A 14,827-nucleotide genomic window follows, 5' to 3' on the forward strand; every position below is an offset into this window, starting at 1 on the left:
CCAAATCCCCACACAGTTCTCCCTGTTCTTTGTTCGTTTGTAACCATTTGTCCATTCCATATGCTCGCTTCAACTCTTCCTCCCATATTTCTCCTCCCCCCGTGGAAATGGCAGTGCGTTTGTTTTCTTTGGCTGCTTGTGCTCGAGTCAGTACTGCCAGGCCCCATTGCTTATCTAGGAAAAGGCTCCCCTCAGATTCCTGAATTCCTCCCCCGTGCTGAGGCATCCGAGAGAGAGCGTCAGCGAGTATGTTGTGTTTCCCCTGGAAGAACTTGAGTCTGAAATCAAAACGGCTGAAATATTGGGCCCATCTAATCTGCTTCGCTGATAGTTTACGAGGGGATCTCAGATACTGTAAATTTCTATGATCAGTCCACACCTCAAATGGTGTTCCACTTCCTTCCAGGAAGTGTCTCCAGCACTCTAGTGCTTTCAGAATCGCTAAGGCTTCTCTCTCCCAAATCGGCCAGTTTTTTTCTGTATCGCTAAACTTTTTCGACAGATAGCCACATGGCTTCAGGTTCCCCCCCTCGTCTTTCTGCAGCAGAACTGCCCCATATGCCCGGTCTGACGCATCGCAATGTAGTACAAAGGCCTTAGACATATCAGGGTGCTGTAGGACAGGCTCCTCAGTAAAACGCTTTTTTAGGGCTTCGAAAGCTTCCTGGCATTCTATTGTCCAGGTCAGTTTGGCCCCTGGGGCCTTCACTTTGGCTGTTTCTCCCCTGCCTTTAGTCTTTAACAAATCCGTTAATGGCAAAGTGAGGCGCGCAAAGTCCTTGATAAATGTTCTATAGAAGTTTGCGAACCCCAGGAAGGATTGCAGCTGCTTCCGTGTTCTGGGGGCTTCCCACCCCCTTACGTCTTCCACCTTCGCAGGGTCCATCGCCACTCCCTGGGAGGAAATCCTATACCCCAGAAAGTCTATCTGGTCTTTATTGAACTCGCACTTGGCAAGCTTCGCATACAGCTTCGCTTCCCTCAACTTTTGTAGGACTTCCCTGACTAGTTCTACGTGTTGCTCCTTGGTCCGAGACATTATCAATATGTCATCTAAAAAAATAAAGACTCCCTTGTACAATAATGGATGCAACACTTCGTTGATTAATTGCATGAACGCAGCCCCTCCCCCGCATAAACCGAATGGGAGCACACAATAATTGAATAATCCGAAGGCGCAGGAGAAGGCCGTCTTCCACCTGTCCTCTGGTTTGATCTGCAATTTATGGTAAGCCTCAATCAAATCCAATTTAGTGAATATCTGTCCCTCCGATAACTGGGCAATCAAGTCCTTCACTAAGGGTAGAGGGTATTTATTTACAGTACTGATTGCATTCAGGCCCCTGTAGTCAATGCAGAGCCTCAGCGTTTGGTCCTTTTTCCTCCTAAACAACACAGGGGCCCCTAAAGGGGAGTTCGAAGGTTCTATGAAACCTCTCGCTAGGTTTTTATCAATGTACTTTCTCAGTTCCTCCTTTTCCCTAGCCGACATCGGGTATATCTTTGCCTTGGGAAGCTCTGCTCCTGGGACCAGCTCTATTTTCACTTCAACTCTCCGCTTCGGTGGGAAATTGTCTGCTTCCTTCTCGTCAAACACGTCCACAAAATCCCGATACTCTGGGGGTAATTTATCTGCCAGTTCTGCTATTCTGATAGAGTCTTCCTCCCCCCTTTTCCCCGGCTCCCTCTCAACTTCCTGGCTCCCTTCTTCCAAACTCATCCCGAAAATCATGCTCTTATCCTCCCAGTTGATTTGCGGGTTGGCCTGCCCCAGCCACGGCATGCCTAGTATAACATTATAGCTGGCTATTTGTGATATCACAAATGACACCTTTCCTTCCCAACTCCCTATCTTACACTTTACATCTTCGGCACTGTACCTAGCTAACGATCCTGATGCTGTGGATCCGTCCAACTGCGAAAATGCTATTGGGGATTCTAGGTTCGTCCTTTCGCATCCTAATCCCTCGGCTAATTCAGGGGAAATGATGTTCCTGGAACATCCACAATCCACAAACGCTTTGCAGGTTGCTTGTTTGCTGCCATTTTCAAGCTGAATGGGGACCACTATCATAGCTTTGTCCTGACTTACCAACCCCCCCCGAATGGTGCCTCATCGGTGTTTCTTCCTCGGCGCGTTTTCCTGCCACGGCTCTTGGTTTGGGCTGGCCTCCGCCTTCCCCTTTTCTCTGCCAGCACTCGGCAGCTCTGTGGCCCAACCGGCCGCACACAAAGCAGCCACTCCTGCTGGCGCTCACGTTCCCTGTCGGCTCCGCTCTCCTCCCGGCTGGGGCTGATCCCTCCTTCCGGCTCCCCTCTTTCATCTGCGGCCGTTGCTGTAGCGCTCCTCGGTGCCTCCTCGCCTGGGCCAGCGATGTCTCGACGCGCCCCGCCAGCTGAATCCATCCGCGCAGTGTGTCAGGCTCATCACGATGCACCGCCCAGGAGAGGATCTCCCGCCTGAGCCCCTCTTTGAAGAGTTCCATCTTTGTCACTGCAGACCATTCCGGCACCTTTTCGGCGAGGCATTGGAACTCCTCCGCATACTCAGATACCGACCTCTGCCCCTGGGAGACGGTCTTCAACTTCTCCCTCGCCCGGATCTGCTCCAATGGATCTCGGAAACGGGTCTCCAGGGCCCCCATAAAGCGTCGGACTGACCCCAGACATGGGTCGCGCCGCGCGTGCAGCTGAACGTACCAGCTAGCCGCTCCCCTCTTCAACACCGCGCCAATGGCCCGTATCCGGCTGGATTCCGTTCTAAAAGTGTGAGCATTGTCCTCCATATAGCCCCTCACCGTGGTAAGGAAAAAGTCCAGTTCAGAGGACTCTCCCCCAAACTCGATCCTTAGTTCCTCTCGTCTCGGTAGGGGTCCCTGTGGTGGCAATCCCCAATTCTCCGCCCGTCGCAAGCCCCCTTGCGGACCAGTGGGCCCCGCTGCTGTTTCTCTTGGCCCTGTGCCACGCCCGGCATTCGCCAGGGGCACTAGGGTCTCAGCTGGGAGCGTAGCCGGGATTCTCGGAGGCTTTTCCCCTTCGTCGTCACTCTCCTCCACCCGCGTCAGGCTTGGTTGGGTCTTGGGCCGGGCGCCGGGCTCCTTTCGCATTTCCCTTCCCTTCGGTGCTGGGAGGTCTGCAAAGCCCTGGCTGCTTCCCACGCTCACGTCCCACATTGAGCCAGCCCGAAGTTCCCTTCCTCTCTCTGGCTCCGCCAAAAACGCCAGGCGCTCCATCGCCCTCGACATTACTGCCAGGGTGGTCTCCATCGCCGACATCCTCTCCTCCAGAAACACCATCCTCTGTGGGCCTGGGGAAGGTGAACCTTCCTCTCCTCCGGTGCTGTCTCCCCGCACCACTCCACGCCTCTGGGTTACCCCATTTGGCTGGGCATAAGCGGTGGATGACGCCAGGGCCGCCAGCTGGTGGAACTCAGCGTCCGGCTCGGGAGTGGCCCTTCCCGACCTTCCTCCTCCTGCGCCCAAGAGTTCTTCATCCTCCACTTGCATGTTACACCTCACCGCTACGGCGGGATGGTGTCTATATTCTTGGCTTAGTGTCAGCTCACCACAGCCGCTCCTGAATGAACTCACGAGACTCTCTGTGATAACACCAGAAACTTTACTGCAGGAAACATAAACATCCGAAAAGCCAAGAATGGGAGACTCCGGCCAACCATCCTTTATATACCCTCCCCCTCATTTGAAAAGTCTCTTCCCGCTCAGTAAAACCCCGCGCAAATTCCCCGCCAAGTCCAGCAGCCGTTTCTTCTCCGAGTCCTGAGACGCAGGTGTCTTATCAATGTCAGTGACCCTGAAACTCAGAGCCACATACAGGCTCTAGTAGCAGGGTTCTGACAGATCACATGGTCTCCATCCACAGCAGTACTACTCAAAGTAATAGTTCAAATGCTGCCCCTTGCTCCCAGTTTTCTGGGAATTTCCCAGAAACAAAGAAATACTTGTACAATAGTTTCAAATGTTGTGCCCATTCCTGGCACATTAGGAGAAAAAAAATACTAGCCCAGAGCTCCTGCTGAAGGTTTCATTTTACCTGGAAGTTGGGTGACAGCAGGTCTCAGCCCTCTTTCACTGCATTTTCTTCCAGCTACCAAACCCAAACAAGAGTTTGCTGTCCCACACTATATGGCTATAGTACAGGGTGTTTCAAAAAGATGGACTCAATTTGAAATTGCTATATCTCTGCAACCATGAACTACTCATGAATGAAACTCTTGTCAGCTGAAAAGAAAGGGGGGAGGGAATAGAACAATGGTTCTCAACCTGTGTCCCCAAGTATTTTTGGACTACAACTTCCAAAAATTTCAGCCAGTTTACCAGCTGTTAGGATTTCTGGGAACTGAAGGCCAAAACATCTGAGGACCCCAGGTTGAGAACCACTGGAATAGAAATTCAAAGGATTGCCACCAAATGCATCACCCAGCCCACAAACAGCCCCTAGTCCCAGTCATTTGCAAGATAGTGACACGGTGATATAAGGTCTAATGAGATATTCTCAATTTCTGGAGTTATTTTTTAGATTTGTTTCTGATTCAAAATGCTTAGTAAAACGTGATAACTCATTAAACCATTTGGAACTTTTTGTGTAATTGTAAAATGTTGCCATGATGCTTTGAAATTAGTTCCATCATTTTGAAACACTCTGTACAGTGGTTTTTCCTTTACTCGAAGATCCAGAGTCTGAGTAGGAATATTATTATTATTTACTTTATATCTTCCTCCCCAAGGGGTCTCAAGGTGGTTAACAGTCGCATACTTTTGTCAATTTAAAGCAATGCAAATACAACAATTTTAAAAAACCAAACATTATTGTGTGTTAGATTAGAATACAGTTAAATACAATAAATACAATAAAAATGCATTTAAGCCCCCCCCCCGAAATCCCATACACAACTTCTCCTGTATGTTATAAACAGCAACAGAAGCAATCTAAACCAGACAATGATTATGAGTTGTGGGAACAGTATTAATTTTGCAAAGTGGGATTTGCCAGAAATGCCAGGGGAGAGTCTGAATGGGGACAAGAGGCTGCAAAAGCAAAAGCTGTTGCTGTAAAAAATAACATTAATTGTTCTTTTAAACCAACCCAGCCACATCTGTTGGCACACCTGCATTTCCTTTTTTCCTTGTCATTCGAGGAGTAGGAAAAAAACTGCCATGCTTATTCCTCTGTGCTCACAGTGATGTGTCACCGTAGTAGAAAAAGCAAGTGCCTGTGAGACAAGACCCAGCTCCAAGGCTCTCATTCATCCTCTTATAATCAGTAGGACTATGGTGGCTTAAGCTCTTCTGCTGCTTGAGTGGGAAAACAAAGCACTATACATTGCCCCCAGACTACAAAAAAGCTGTCTCTGTGGTGTGCACAACAGTGCAGCCAGCCAGTACAACATGTAACAAACCTTTCCAATAAAAGGACGGGCAGACAGCAGTGGCGCTTGCATACCCTCCATGCCATTGAAGGAATAGGGGAGAAGGAAAAGAAACATGGTGATAGAGGTAAAAAGGTAAAGGTTTTCCCCTGATGAGAAGTGAAGTCGTGACCGACTCTGTGGGTTGGTGCTCATCTCCATTTCTAAGCCGAAGAGCCGGCGTTGTCCGTAGACACCTCCAAGGTCATGTGGCTGGCATGACTGCATGGAGCGCTGTTACCTTCCTGCCGGAGCGGTATCTATTGATCTACTCACATTTGCATGTTTTCGAACTGCTAGGTTGGCAGGAGCTGGGGCTAACAGTGGGTGCTCATTCCGCTCCCGGGAATTGAACCTGGCACCTTTTGGTCTGCAAGTTCTTCAGCTCAGTGCTTTAACACACTTTGCCACCAGGGGCCCCATGGTGATAGAAGTGGTTATAATTTCTGCACTCCTGAAACTTTGCAGTCTCAGTGATCAATCCCAAAAGCCATCCCAGTTCTTTGGGCTCCTGGAGCCCGAACGAGCAGAAAAGTGCACTGCCCACCCCCTTCCCTCCAGCCCCGTTTTCCCCAAAAAAACTTAGTGAGGGGCCTGCCGGCAGCACAGACCCCTATGAATAATACTCCTGACAAGCGAAAATGACAAGAAGGAGAGTGAGGGAGAGGAAAATTTTGCAGACCCTATGCTAAGTTTTTTAAGGGAAAAAAAACTTAGGGATTGGGTTGAAATTTTGATTTTTATATATCTGGTTTTTTTGTAAAGTATTGTCAAAACGGGAAGTCATATGTTGCACATGTGAGCGGGTGGAATGCATGTGATGCAGAGTCCTTCCAGAAATGGTAGAAACCCGAGATGAAGCAGGTTAAAATAACCCGCTTCTTCCCATGTTTCTGTCCCCATGCTGAAACCGTTCCCTGAGGGGTGCTAGTTACCATGCTGGGCCAACCAAGGGTTGACCGGTGATGGCATCCGAATCCTCTCTAGCTCCCCATTTTCCTTAAAAAACTTAGCAGAGGGTCTGCAAAATTTCCCTCCTCCCCCCACTCTCCTTACATGCCATTTTCACTCGTCAGGAGTATTATGCACAGGGGTCTGTGCTGCCGGCAGGCCCCTCACTAAGTTCTTTTTTGTGGGAAATGGGGCACTGGAGGGAAGGGGTGGGCACCTTTCTGCTCATTTGAGCTCCAGGAGCCCAAAGAACTGGGATGGCTGTTGGGATTGACCACCGAGACTGCAAAAGTAGTTCCAGGAGTCAATTACCATAAGCCTGGACCTGGAAAGATCCAAACCTTAGCCAGAGCCGGCCCTAGGTATTTTTCAAGTGTAGGCGAACAGAATTTTGGTCCCCCCCCCCAAACCAATCACTGAAAAATAAAAGAGTTGGATAAGCGAAAATGTTGGATAATAAGGAGGGATTAAGGAAAAGCCTATTAAACATCAAATTACATTAAGATTTTACAAATTAAACACCAAAACATCATGTTTTACAACAAATCAACAGAAAAAGCAGTCTCGACTACGCCCTCGTATGTTTTGCGCCCGAAGCAACTGCTTAATTCGCCTCATTGTTGGACCGGCTCTGACCTTAGCTTAAGGTCTGGATCTTTCCAGGTGTCAAATTAATATGGAGTAAACAGGGAAATCCTAGTTTTCTGTGCATTAGTTCACTTTTTACCTGAGGTGTTGTTTGGATGTCAGGTAAAAGCAAAGAAGGTCCCATATTTTGGGCCTGTCTGGAAGGGCCCATAGTGTGTTTTTATGTGTTGGGCTGTGATGTGTTGCGATTTGTTAGGATATGTTTTATAGTAATTTATATATTTTAAAAAGAATATATAAAAATACCTTTGGAAGCTTATCATTCTTTTTTCCAGAGAGGTTTTTTCTTGACCTATACTTTCTCAAGGGGGCCTCTGGTGGCACAGTGTGTTAAAGCGCTGAGCTGCTGAACTTGCGGATCGAAAGGTGCCAGGTTCAAATCCTGGGAGTAGAATGAGCGTCCGCTGTTAGCCTCAGCTCCTGCCAACCTAGCAGTTTGAAAACATGCCAATGTGAGTAGATCAATAGGTACTGCTCCAGCAGGAAGGTAACGGCGCTCCATGCACTCATGCCGGCCACATGACCTTGGAGATGTCTATGGATAATGCCGGCTCTTCGGCTTAGAAATGGAGATGAGCACCAACCCCCAGAGTCGGTCACGACTGGACTTAACATCAGGGGAAACCTTTACCTTTTTATACTTTCTCAATGAGGACAATACAATTTGTGAATATTCATTACATCTTACAGTAGAGATGTAAAAGTGGCTATCATGTGTTTGTGAGGAAAGGACACTGGATTGCCAACTGAAATGCATATTTTTATGCTTCCTGCCTACAAAGGCCAATTCTGTGCATACAGTAAAACAGTCCCTATAAAATCTCAATTATGCAACCTCAGAGATAGCCCCCAAAAAGCAAGGGCTGGGAAAAGCCAAACTAAAAAGCTCAGTTTTCAATAAGTAATTAAAAGAAACTAAGAGTGCATCCTGCCATACTGCTCAAGGGTTGCTTGCCACCAAGACCAAATGAACACTTACATTCCGTAGCACAATTACCTGGGCTTTCCATAAAGAGCAAAAGAATGGAGTGATGGGTTGGTATGGGGGAGTCATTTTGTAAAGCTATCTACGTAAAGCTGTGTAAAGTAACAAACCCATCTTAAACCTAGCTTGGCAGATCCTTTAGCACAGATGTACAGTTGGCTCTCCATATTTGCAGGTTTGATTTTTGATTATTTGATCCTGGTGATCTTTTTCTGGGCATTTCTAGGTCCTCTAGCACAATTCTATGGTCAACTTTGGGCAAAACCCAACCATAGAATCATACCGGAGAATCTAGAGAGGCATTACCTCATGTAAAATAATGTTGGATTTATTCATGGTTTTTCCTCTTTTGCGGGGGTCCTAGGCTCCTAACCCCAGCAAACATGGGGTTATAATATGCATAATTATAATATGCATAGCTTGAAAAAGTTTGGACTAAAGTTCTTGGCCTGACAGGTAATATATGCATAGTAAAACACTCCTGTTAGCAACTTACTTGCTTCGTTCTGTTTGAGATGCAGATTCTAGGCCAGAGTGTTCCCCATGGATTTAATCACAATCCTTAAGAGAGACTGTGAGACTGAGAACAGCATGCTGAGTGGGTTCTCTCAAGCAGAGTGGCTCCTATTTTTATGCCTTTGTGGGTGGAGGCAGTTCCAAACTGACTGAAATCTAGCATTTTGTTGCATTTTTAAAGAAATTGAATAGTGTTTGCATATCAGATCAGATCATAAAAAATGGCATCTGTAGAAAAAGTATGAGAATGATTGCTACTTTTTCTTTTTGCTAACATGAAAGGCTGCTAATGCTTTGTTGTTGTTATTGTTGATGATGATGATGATGATGATGATGTGTGTCTCCAAGTCATTTCTGTTGTCTGTAGATGACCTAATCTGTTCTTTAGACTCTGCCTTGCTGCCTTTTGGAATATAGTCATACAGCACCTTTCCTTTCCACCCCTACCTCCCACTCCCTTAAAAATTGGAGGTATGGAGCAATCCCCAGACTTCAGAAATGCCACTTAGGGTACTGCAGCACTCATCATGGCCATGGATTATGAGAGTTATAGAAGTAACTTTTCTAAGCTTTACAGTACTCCCAATGATCTGGGAGAAAATACCATTGGACTGAATGAGACTTAGGACTCATCTTCACTGGCCAGTTAATTGATCCAAATCCTATGTGATCCTTTTGTTCACACTGCACCAGAACTGCATTGTTGCTCTAAAGTTTCAGGAAAACTCAAAATTACCCCCTGATTTCTCTTAACGTGAGGCCAAACTGAATTAACTTGGTTTACCCTGCAATACATATTGGAAGTGGAGGAGTATTGTGAAAACAAGATGAAAAGCATCATGAGTGTGGGGCATTACTCCCATGTAGACGAGTCCTTACTTGTAATTGATACATTGTTGTATTGGACTGTTTTTCCTGTGTAAAAGCTGACCTGTAAATTATTATGGAGCACTTCAACTCATTGAGCTTTTATATGGATTTAAGGGGCTAAGATGCTCCAAAGGAGTAAAATCAGAAATCATCATAGGTTTCCTTCTGTTATAGCTCAGCCGTCAGGATCTGGCCCTCCACAGGAGGGGGACTCAGAGGCTGATTTAGATTTTGAGCCTCTCTGGGATTTGGATCAGAGCCTTTGCAGGTGCCTGAAGTTTGGCTTTGCAGGTGCCTGAAGTTTTGGTTACAGAGGAACAGTTAATTGGAGAACATTCCGATGTTAACTCAATAACTAAATTCACCAGATGGAGTTGTTGTAGGGGAGGATGAGTCTTTTGATCGGAGGCAATCTATCTCACAGGATAGGAGTCAAAGAGAAGTGCTGAGAAGAAGTAAATGTTTGATTCTCAAACACTTCAGTTAATAAACTTTCCTATGGGAAGCTGTGATTGTCCTGGATCTCATGAACGGTAGCCTTGAGGTTTCCTTAAAGGGACCTCGTGCCTTGTTTTCCTTGCAGTGTTAACGTTGCCTTTTTTGGGAGTAGCATCTCCGTTCCTGTCACTTGCTCTTTCCCTTGTTCCCATGCTGTTTCCATGATATCCAGTTGCATTTCATGCCTTGTGACTCACGAGTATACCTCTCCTTGTTACTCCTGTTTTTCCCTGCTCTCCAAGGGATATCTTCCATGTGGATTACAGTTGGCAATTTTGCTGTGTCTTGTCCCTGATTCCTGCAACTACTGGCTGTTTGCTGACTTTGATACTTTGCTGGAACTTTTTGTGTTCTGTTTGTGGATTACAACTTTAACAGACTTTGAAGAACCATCTTTTGAACTATTGTGAACATTATATTATGGACTACTGACTCTTATTACTCTTACTGATATTTACTTGCATATAGACATATATATATAACCTTCAATAAACTGTGTTACTTGAATACCTGGCTTCTGTGTGGTTCTCAGAGTGCTCTCGTACTCTTAGGGTGCAACACCTTCTGACTTACTTAGGTGATCCCTCATTGTCTGAGTATATTGGCCCTCCAAGTGTAGTATCTTGATGGTGGGTACATAGGTGACTGTGGAGTTTTATTCTTGCCCTGCATGTTCTTTTACAGTGAGGGCATCTGTTTCCAGGTGGAAGGCAGTCCCGGTCAGGGTTAGCTTGATGCGCCTTCCTCTTGGCAAGTTTCTCCCTTTCGCCCTCCATTTGTGCCTCTTCGAATTCCACATCACTGATGGTCACAGCTGACCTCCAGTTAGAGTGCTCAAGGGCCAGGGCTTCCCAGTTCTCAGTGTCTATGTCACAGTTTTTACGATTAGCTTACCTTCTAGCTAAGCTAACTTTCTGAAAGCAAAAGACTGAAGGCAAACACTTTTTCTCCTTTGATTAATTTGATATTTATCAAGAAACTCCCACATCTTACAGCTGTGTGTGTGTGTGTGCCATCACCACTTCAATGGCATTCTCTAACCAATCATTCACATCCCTTTCTATTGGGAAATATATACATTATCTTGCTTCTAAGACAGTACTTACAGATTTTGATATGTTTATTTGAACAAGTGAGATATTCTCCCACCCACAAAGATGCTGATGAAAATCAGCTGTCATGTTTGTTTTGGAATATCAAGTAAAGAAAAAAGCCCTTTCTATTAAAATGTTCCTTGAATTAAACATAGTTTACCCTGATGTGTTTATACATCCATCTGCTGAATCTCATCATGTGTATATGTAATCACAAATGGCATTTCTTTTTTTATCTAGGCAGACTTTTCATTTGAGTTTGTGGGCTGCTGATTTACAAGAGCTACAGAAACCTTTGCCCTAGGCTGGCAGGGCTATGGATGGGTAGACCAGGCTGGGTAAGTGGCAATGAAGTGATAGGCCTGGCTGAACACAATGAAACAGGCTCACAGCTAGCCTCCTATACATATATCTTGACATATACCCCACTAAATTCTGTGGCGCTTCCTCCAGTGATATGTATTGATAGTAGCAAATAAGTGTTACATTTAAGAAGAGTGCATCTTAAAAACATCTTATCATTGTGTAGTTATAAAGGACTCCAGACTCTCATCAAATGCATTCTTCTTTAAAATAACTTCCCATTCTCTCAATACTGGCAGCATCTTATTCTTTGATCCAGGCATCAAGCTGTCTTGGGACAGCCCTGAAAAGACTGGTGGCCCTCAAAGCCTTGGGTGGAAATACAGTAGAGTCTCAGTTATCCAACGTTCTGGATTATCCAACACATTTTTGTAGTCAATGTTTTCAATACATCGTGATATTTTGGTGCTTAATTTGTAAAATCATAACCTAATTTGATGTGTAATAGGCTTTTCTTTAATCCCTCCTTATTATCCAACATATTCGCTTATCCAACATTCTGCCAGCTCGTTTATGTTGGATAAATGAGACTCTACTGTAAACCCAAAAAATACGCAGTGGCACATTGCAATTTGTCAAATAGATTCGAGAGCCAGGATGTAATTATTTGTCAAATTAATTCTCAGAGCAAAAAATTAATAATTTTGGCAAATATTTTCCTTCTGGAATAAAGCACTTGAAAACTGCAGGTTTTGGAGACTATTTGTAGTGTGGGATTTATTCTGTGAAAATATTTTAAATATTATTTTATGTGCAAAGAAACATGCATAAACATATCACTAATGCAGGAAATGTTTTTTTTTTCTTGCAACACCCTACCTTGTGTGTTAATACTGAGCAGAATTAAGTCCCAAACTATATGTACATTTTATTCAATCTAGGATTCCTCTCATCAGCATTCCTCAGCACTTAAGAAACATGTTTTAATATTGTTTTTAATAATAATAATAATAATAATAATAATAATAATAATTTTATTTTTATACCCCGCCCCATCTCCCCGAGGGGACTCGGGGCGGCTTACATGGGGCCAAGTCCAGACAACAAGCAATATAACACTCAGCCATAAAAACAAATCATATAGAAATAAAATCACATAAACCAATAAACAATAAGCACACTTTGATAAAAACCTGGGTTGGCTCCTAAAAGGGGTAGTGGGCCAGAAAAGTGCAGATAGTTTAATACGTGCAGATAGTAAAAAGTGCAGATAGTTTAGTGCAGATAGTTTATCCTCATTAGAGAGCTAGGCACCGCTTTAAAAATAGGGAAACATCCTGCTGAAGTCTGAGCTCAGTCTCTAAGTACTGGGTCCTTGGTATCCTCAGGAAGTTGTGCCATGCCCCTACTGTGGATACCAAAATCTGTGGATGCTCAAATCCCAATATATACAATGGTGTAGTAGAATCATCGAATCATAAAGTTGTAAGATAACAAAAGGGCCGTTCAGTCAAACTGCTGACATGCAGAAATACACAATCAAAGCACTCGCAACAGCCATTGAGCTGCTGTTTTTCAACCTCCTCCATACTATGAGACATTGTTTTCCACTGCTGATCTGCTATAACTTTTCCTATAGTTTGAATCTGTTGCTCTGTACCCTAGAACATTATTGTTTGAGGGTTAGGGTATGCTCTTGTGGCTGGTTAACAGTGAGTGTTCACACTACTTATTGTATGGTGTCATTTCAAAGTTGTGACATCCCAAGTTTCCTCCCTGTTGTATGGTCATACCTTTTAATTCATGGGGGAAGCCTGTGAATAGGCTCTTGAAAGCATTTCATTCCAGTGTTGTTAACAGTAGTGCTGCAGCAAGATTGGAAGAATCCATGTGGTGTTGTGGGTGTCTTGTAGGAGTCACTTTTCTCAGCTCCACTTCCCTGTTCTGAAGCTATGACCATTCAACCTCTGACAAGCGGACAGAGAGGACCTCAAGTTGCATATCTTTTACTTTCCCTTTCAGTTTGTTCACTTCCTTTCATTTTTTTTAAGGTGACTGAATAATTTTGCAGTTGTTTTTTGGTTCTATTTGGTTTCTTCGCGAGAAATATACTGCTGAGATAATTTGGGAAGTTAATGTGTATAAGGATGGAAATTGCAATATCCATATTTATTATGTCATCCATATTTATTATGATAGGAGATACGGAGAGATTTACACATACACGGAAACTCAGAACCACATTACTACGCAACTGCAAAATGAAAACATGAAATGGGAGACTCTCACAATAATGCCCCAAATCTCAAATTGCACAGTTCTTCTGCTCAGAAAAAAAAATGAAGGGACATGGTTATGAATGGCAAAGCACCAATTGGGATGACTGATCTATAGGAGGATGTGATAAGCAGATAGCTTAGTGCTATAAAGGAGACTGTGTAATAAGATGAAGAGCTATGCTGGCATGTTCCAACTTTCTATGAGAAAAGGTTTGCAATCCTCAAACACATTACTAGACCATGGCATGGCAATCTCCCTAGGCAATAGATTGCAGAAAATAATCTGGTTGGATCTTGAGTTTGAAAATCTTCCATATGAAAACATATGAACTCTAGTTGGATGTTGTAAATTAATGTAGATGTTTGTTTAGATTTTATGTTATTATATAATTTCATTTGACTACGTGTAGTTTAATTTACTGATGTCAGGATTTAATCTGGTGTTAGGTTTTAATGTTATTTTCATATGCGGGATTTTTCTGGGATTTCATGTCAGTATTTATTTGTTTTACGGAGGCATTGAATGTTTGCCATTGTATGTTGGTATCTGACATGAGTCCCCTTGGGGAAATAGGGCAGAATACAAAGATTATTATTATTATTATTATTATTATTATTATTATTATTATTATTATTATTATTATTATTTAAAAGGACAAAATCAAGGTTAATTAAAAATATTTTCAAGCTGTGGATAGTTGAATACAGTATCCACAAATCTGGAGGGCTGACTGAACTTGTTATTTCAACACTCCATCCGTGAAGATGGTCGTCAATGTACAAATGAACGGGAGGAGATATATATATATATATATATATATATATATATATTATTATTATTATTATTATTTTCAAAGATAGCTTAACACAGGACCCTGTATGCAATCCATAGCCGATCTATAAATCTGTATTTGTAGAATTGCTCAAAAACAGGTTAGGTGCATTTAGTGTAGATGAAAGCATGCCTGTGCAAAACAACTTTTCAACATGGAGAGAGCGGAAAGCAGAAAGAAGAGATAATTCTGCTTCCACCTCAAAGGCAACCAATAATATTAGCATCTGAGTGCAGCCTGGAAGAAAAGGTCATGTAAGGAAAAACCAAGCCTGCCAAAACAAATGAGCATAGCAATAGATTTCTATACCAGACATCCTCTGCGTCTTCATCACACTCTGCCCCAAACTGACAAATGTCACAGGTGGAGGTTTCTTTTTGAACAGTTTCTCCAGAACCTTCGCTGCCTGCAAAAGAAAGACAAAA

The 14,827-nt window shown here is 43.8% G+C and overlaps 1 protein-coding gene across 2 annotated transcripts in view; it reads right to left on the reverse strand.

Moving 5' to 3' along the window:
• The window catches only part of tmeff2 (transmembrane protein with EGF like and two follistatin like domains 2), a 344,646-nt gene that overhangs the window by 119,648 nt on the left and 210,171 nt on the right, over positions 1-14,827 (reverse strand). For both annotated transcript variants that reach the window (XM_003217424.4, XM_008104769.2), the window contains exon 5: positions 14,712-14,808. In XM_003217424.4, coding sequence (XP_003217472.1) covers positions 14,712-14,808 — 97 coding nt within the window. The remainder of the gene's footprint in view (positions 1-14,711; positions 14,809-14,827) is intronic.

The sequence above is a fragment of the Anolis carolinensis genome, chromosome 1 (assembly GCF_035594765.1).
Source record: "Anolis carolinensis isolate JA03-04 chromosome 1, rAnoCar3.1.pri, whole genome shotgun sequence".
Lineage (NCBI taxonomy): Eukaryota > Metazoa > Chordata > Lepidosauria > Squamata > Dactyloidae > Anolis > Anolis carolinensis.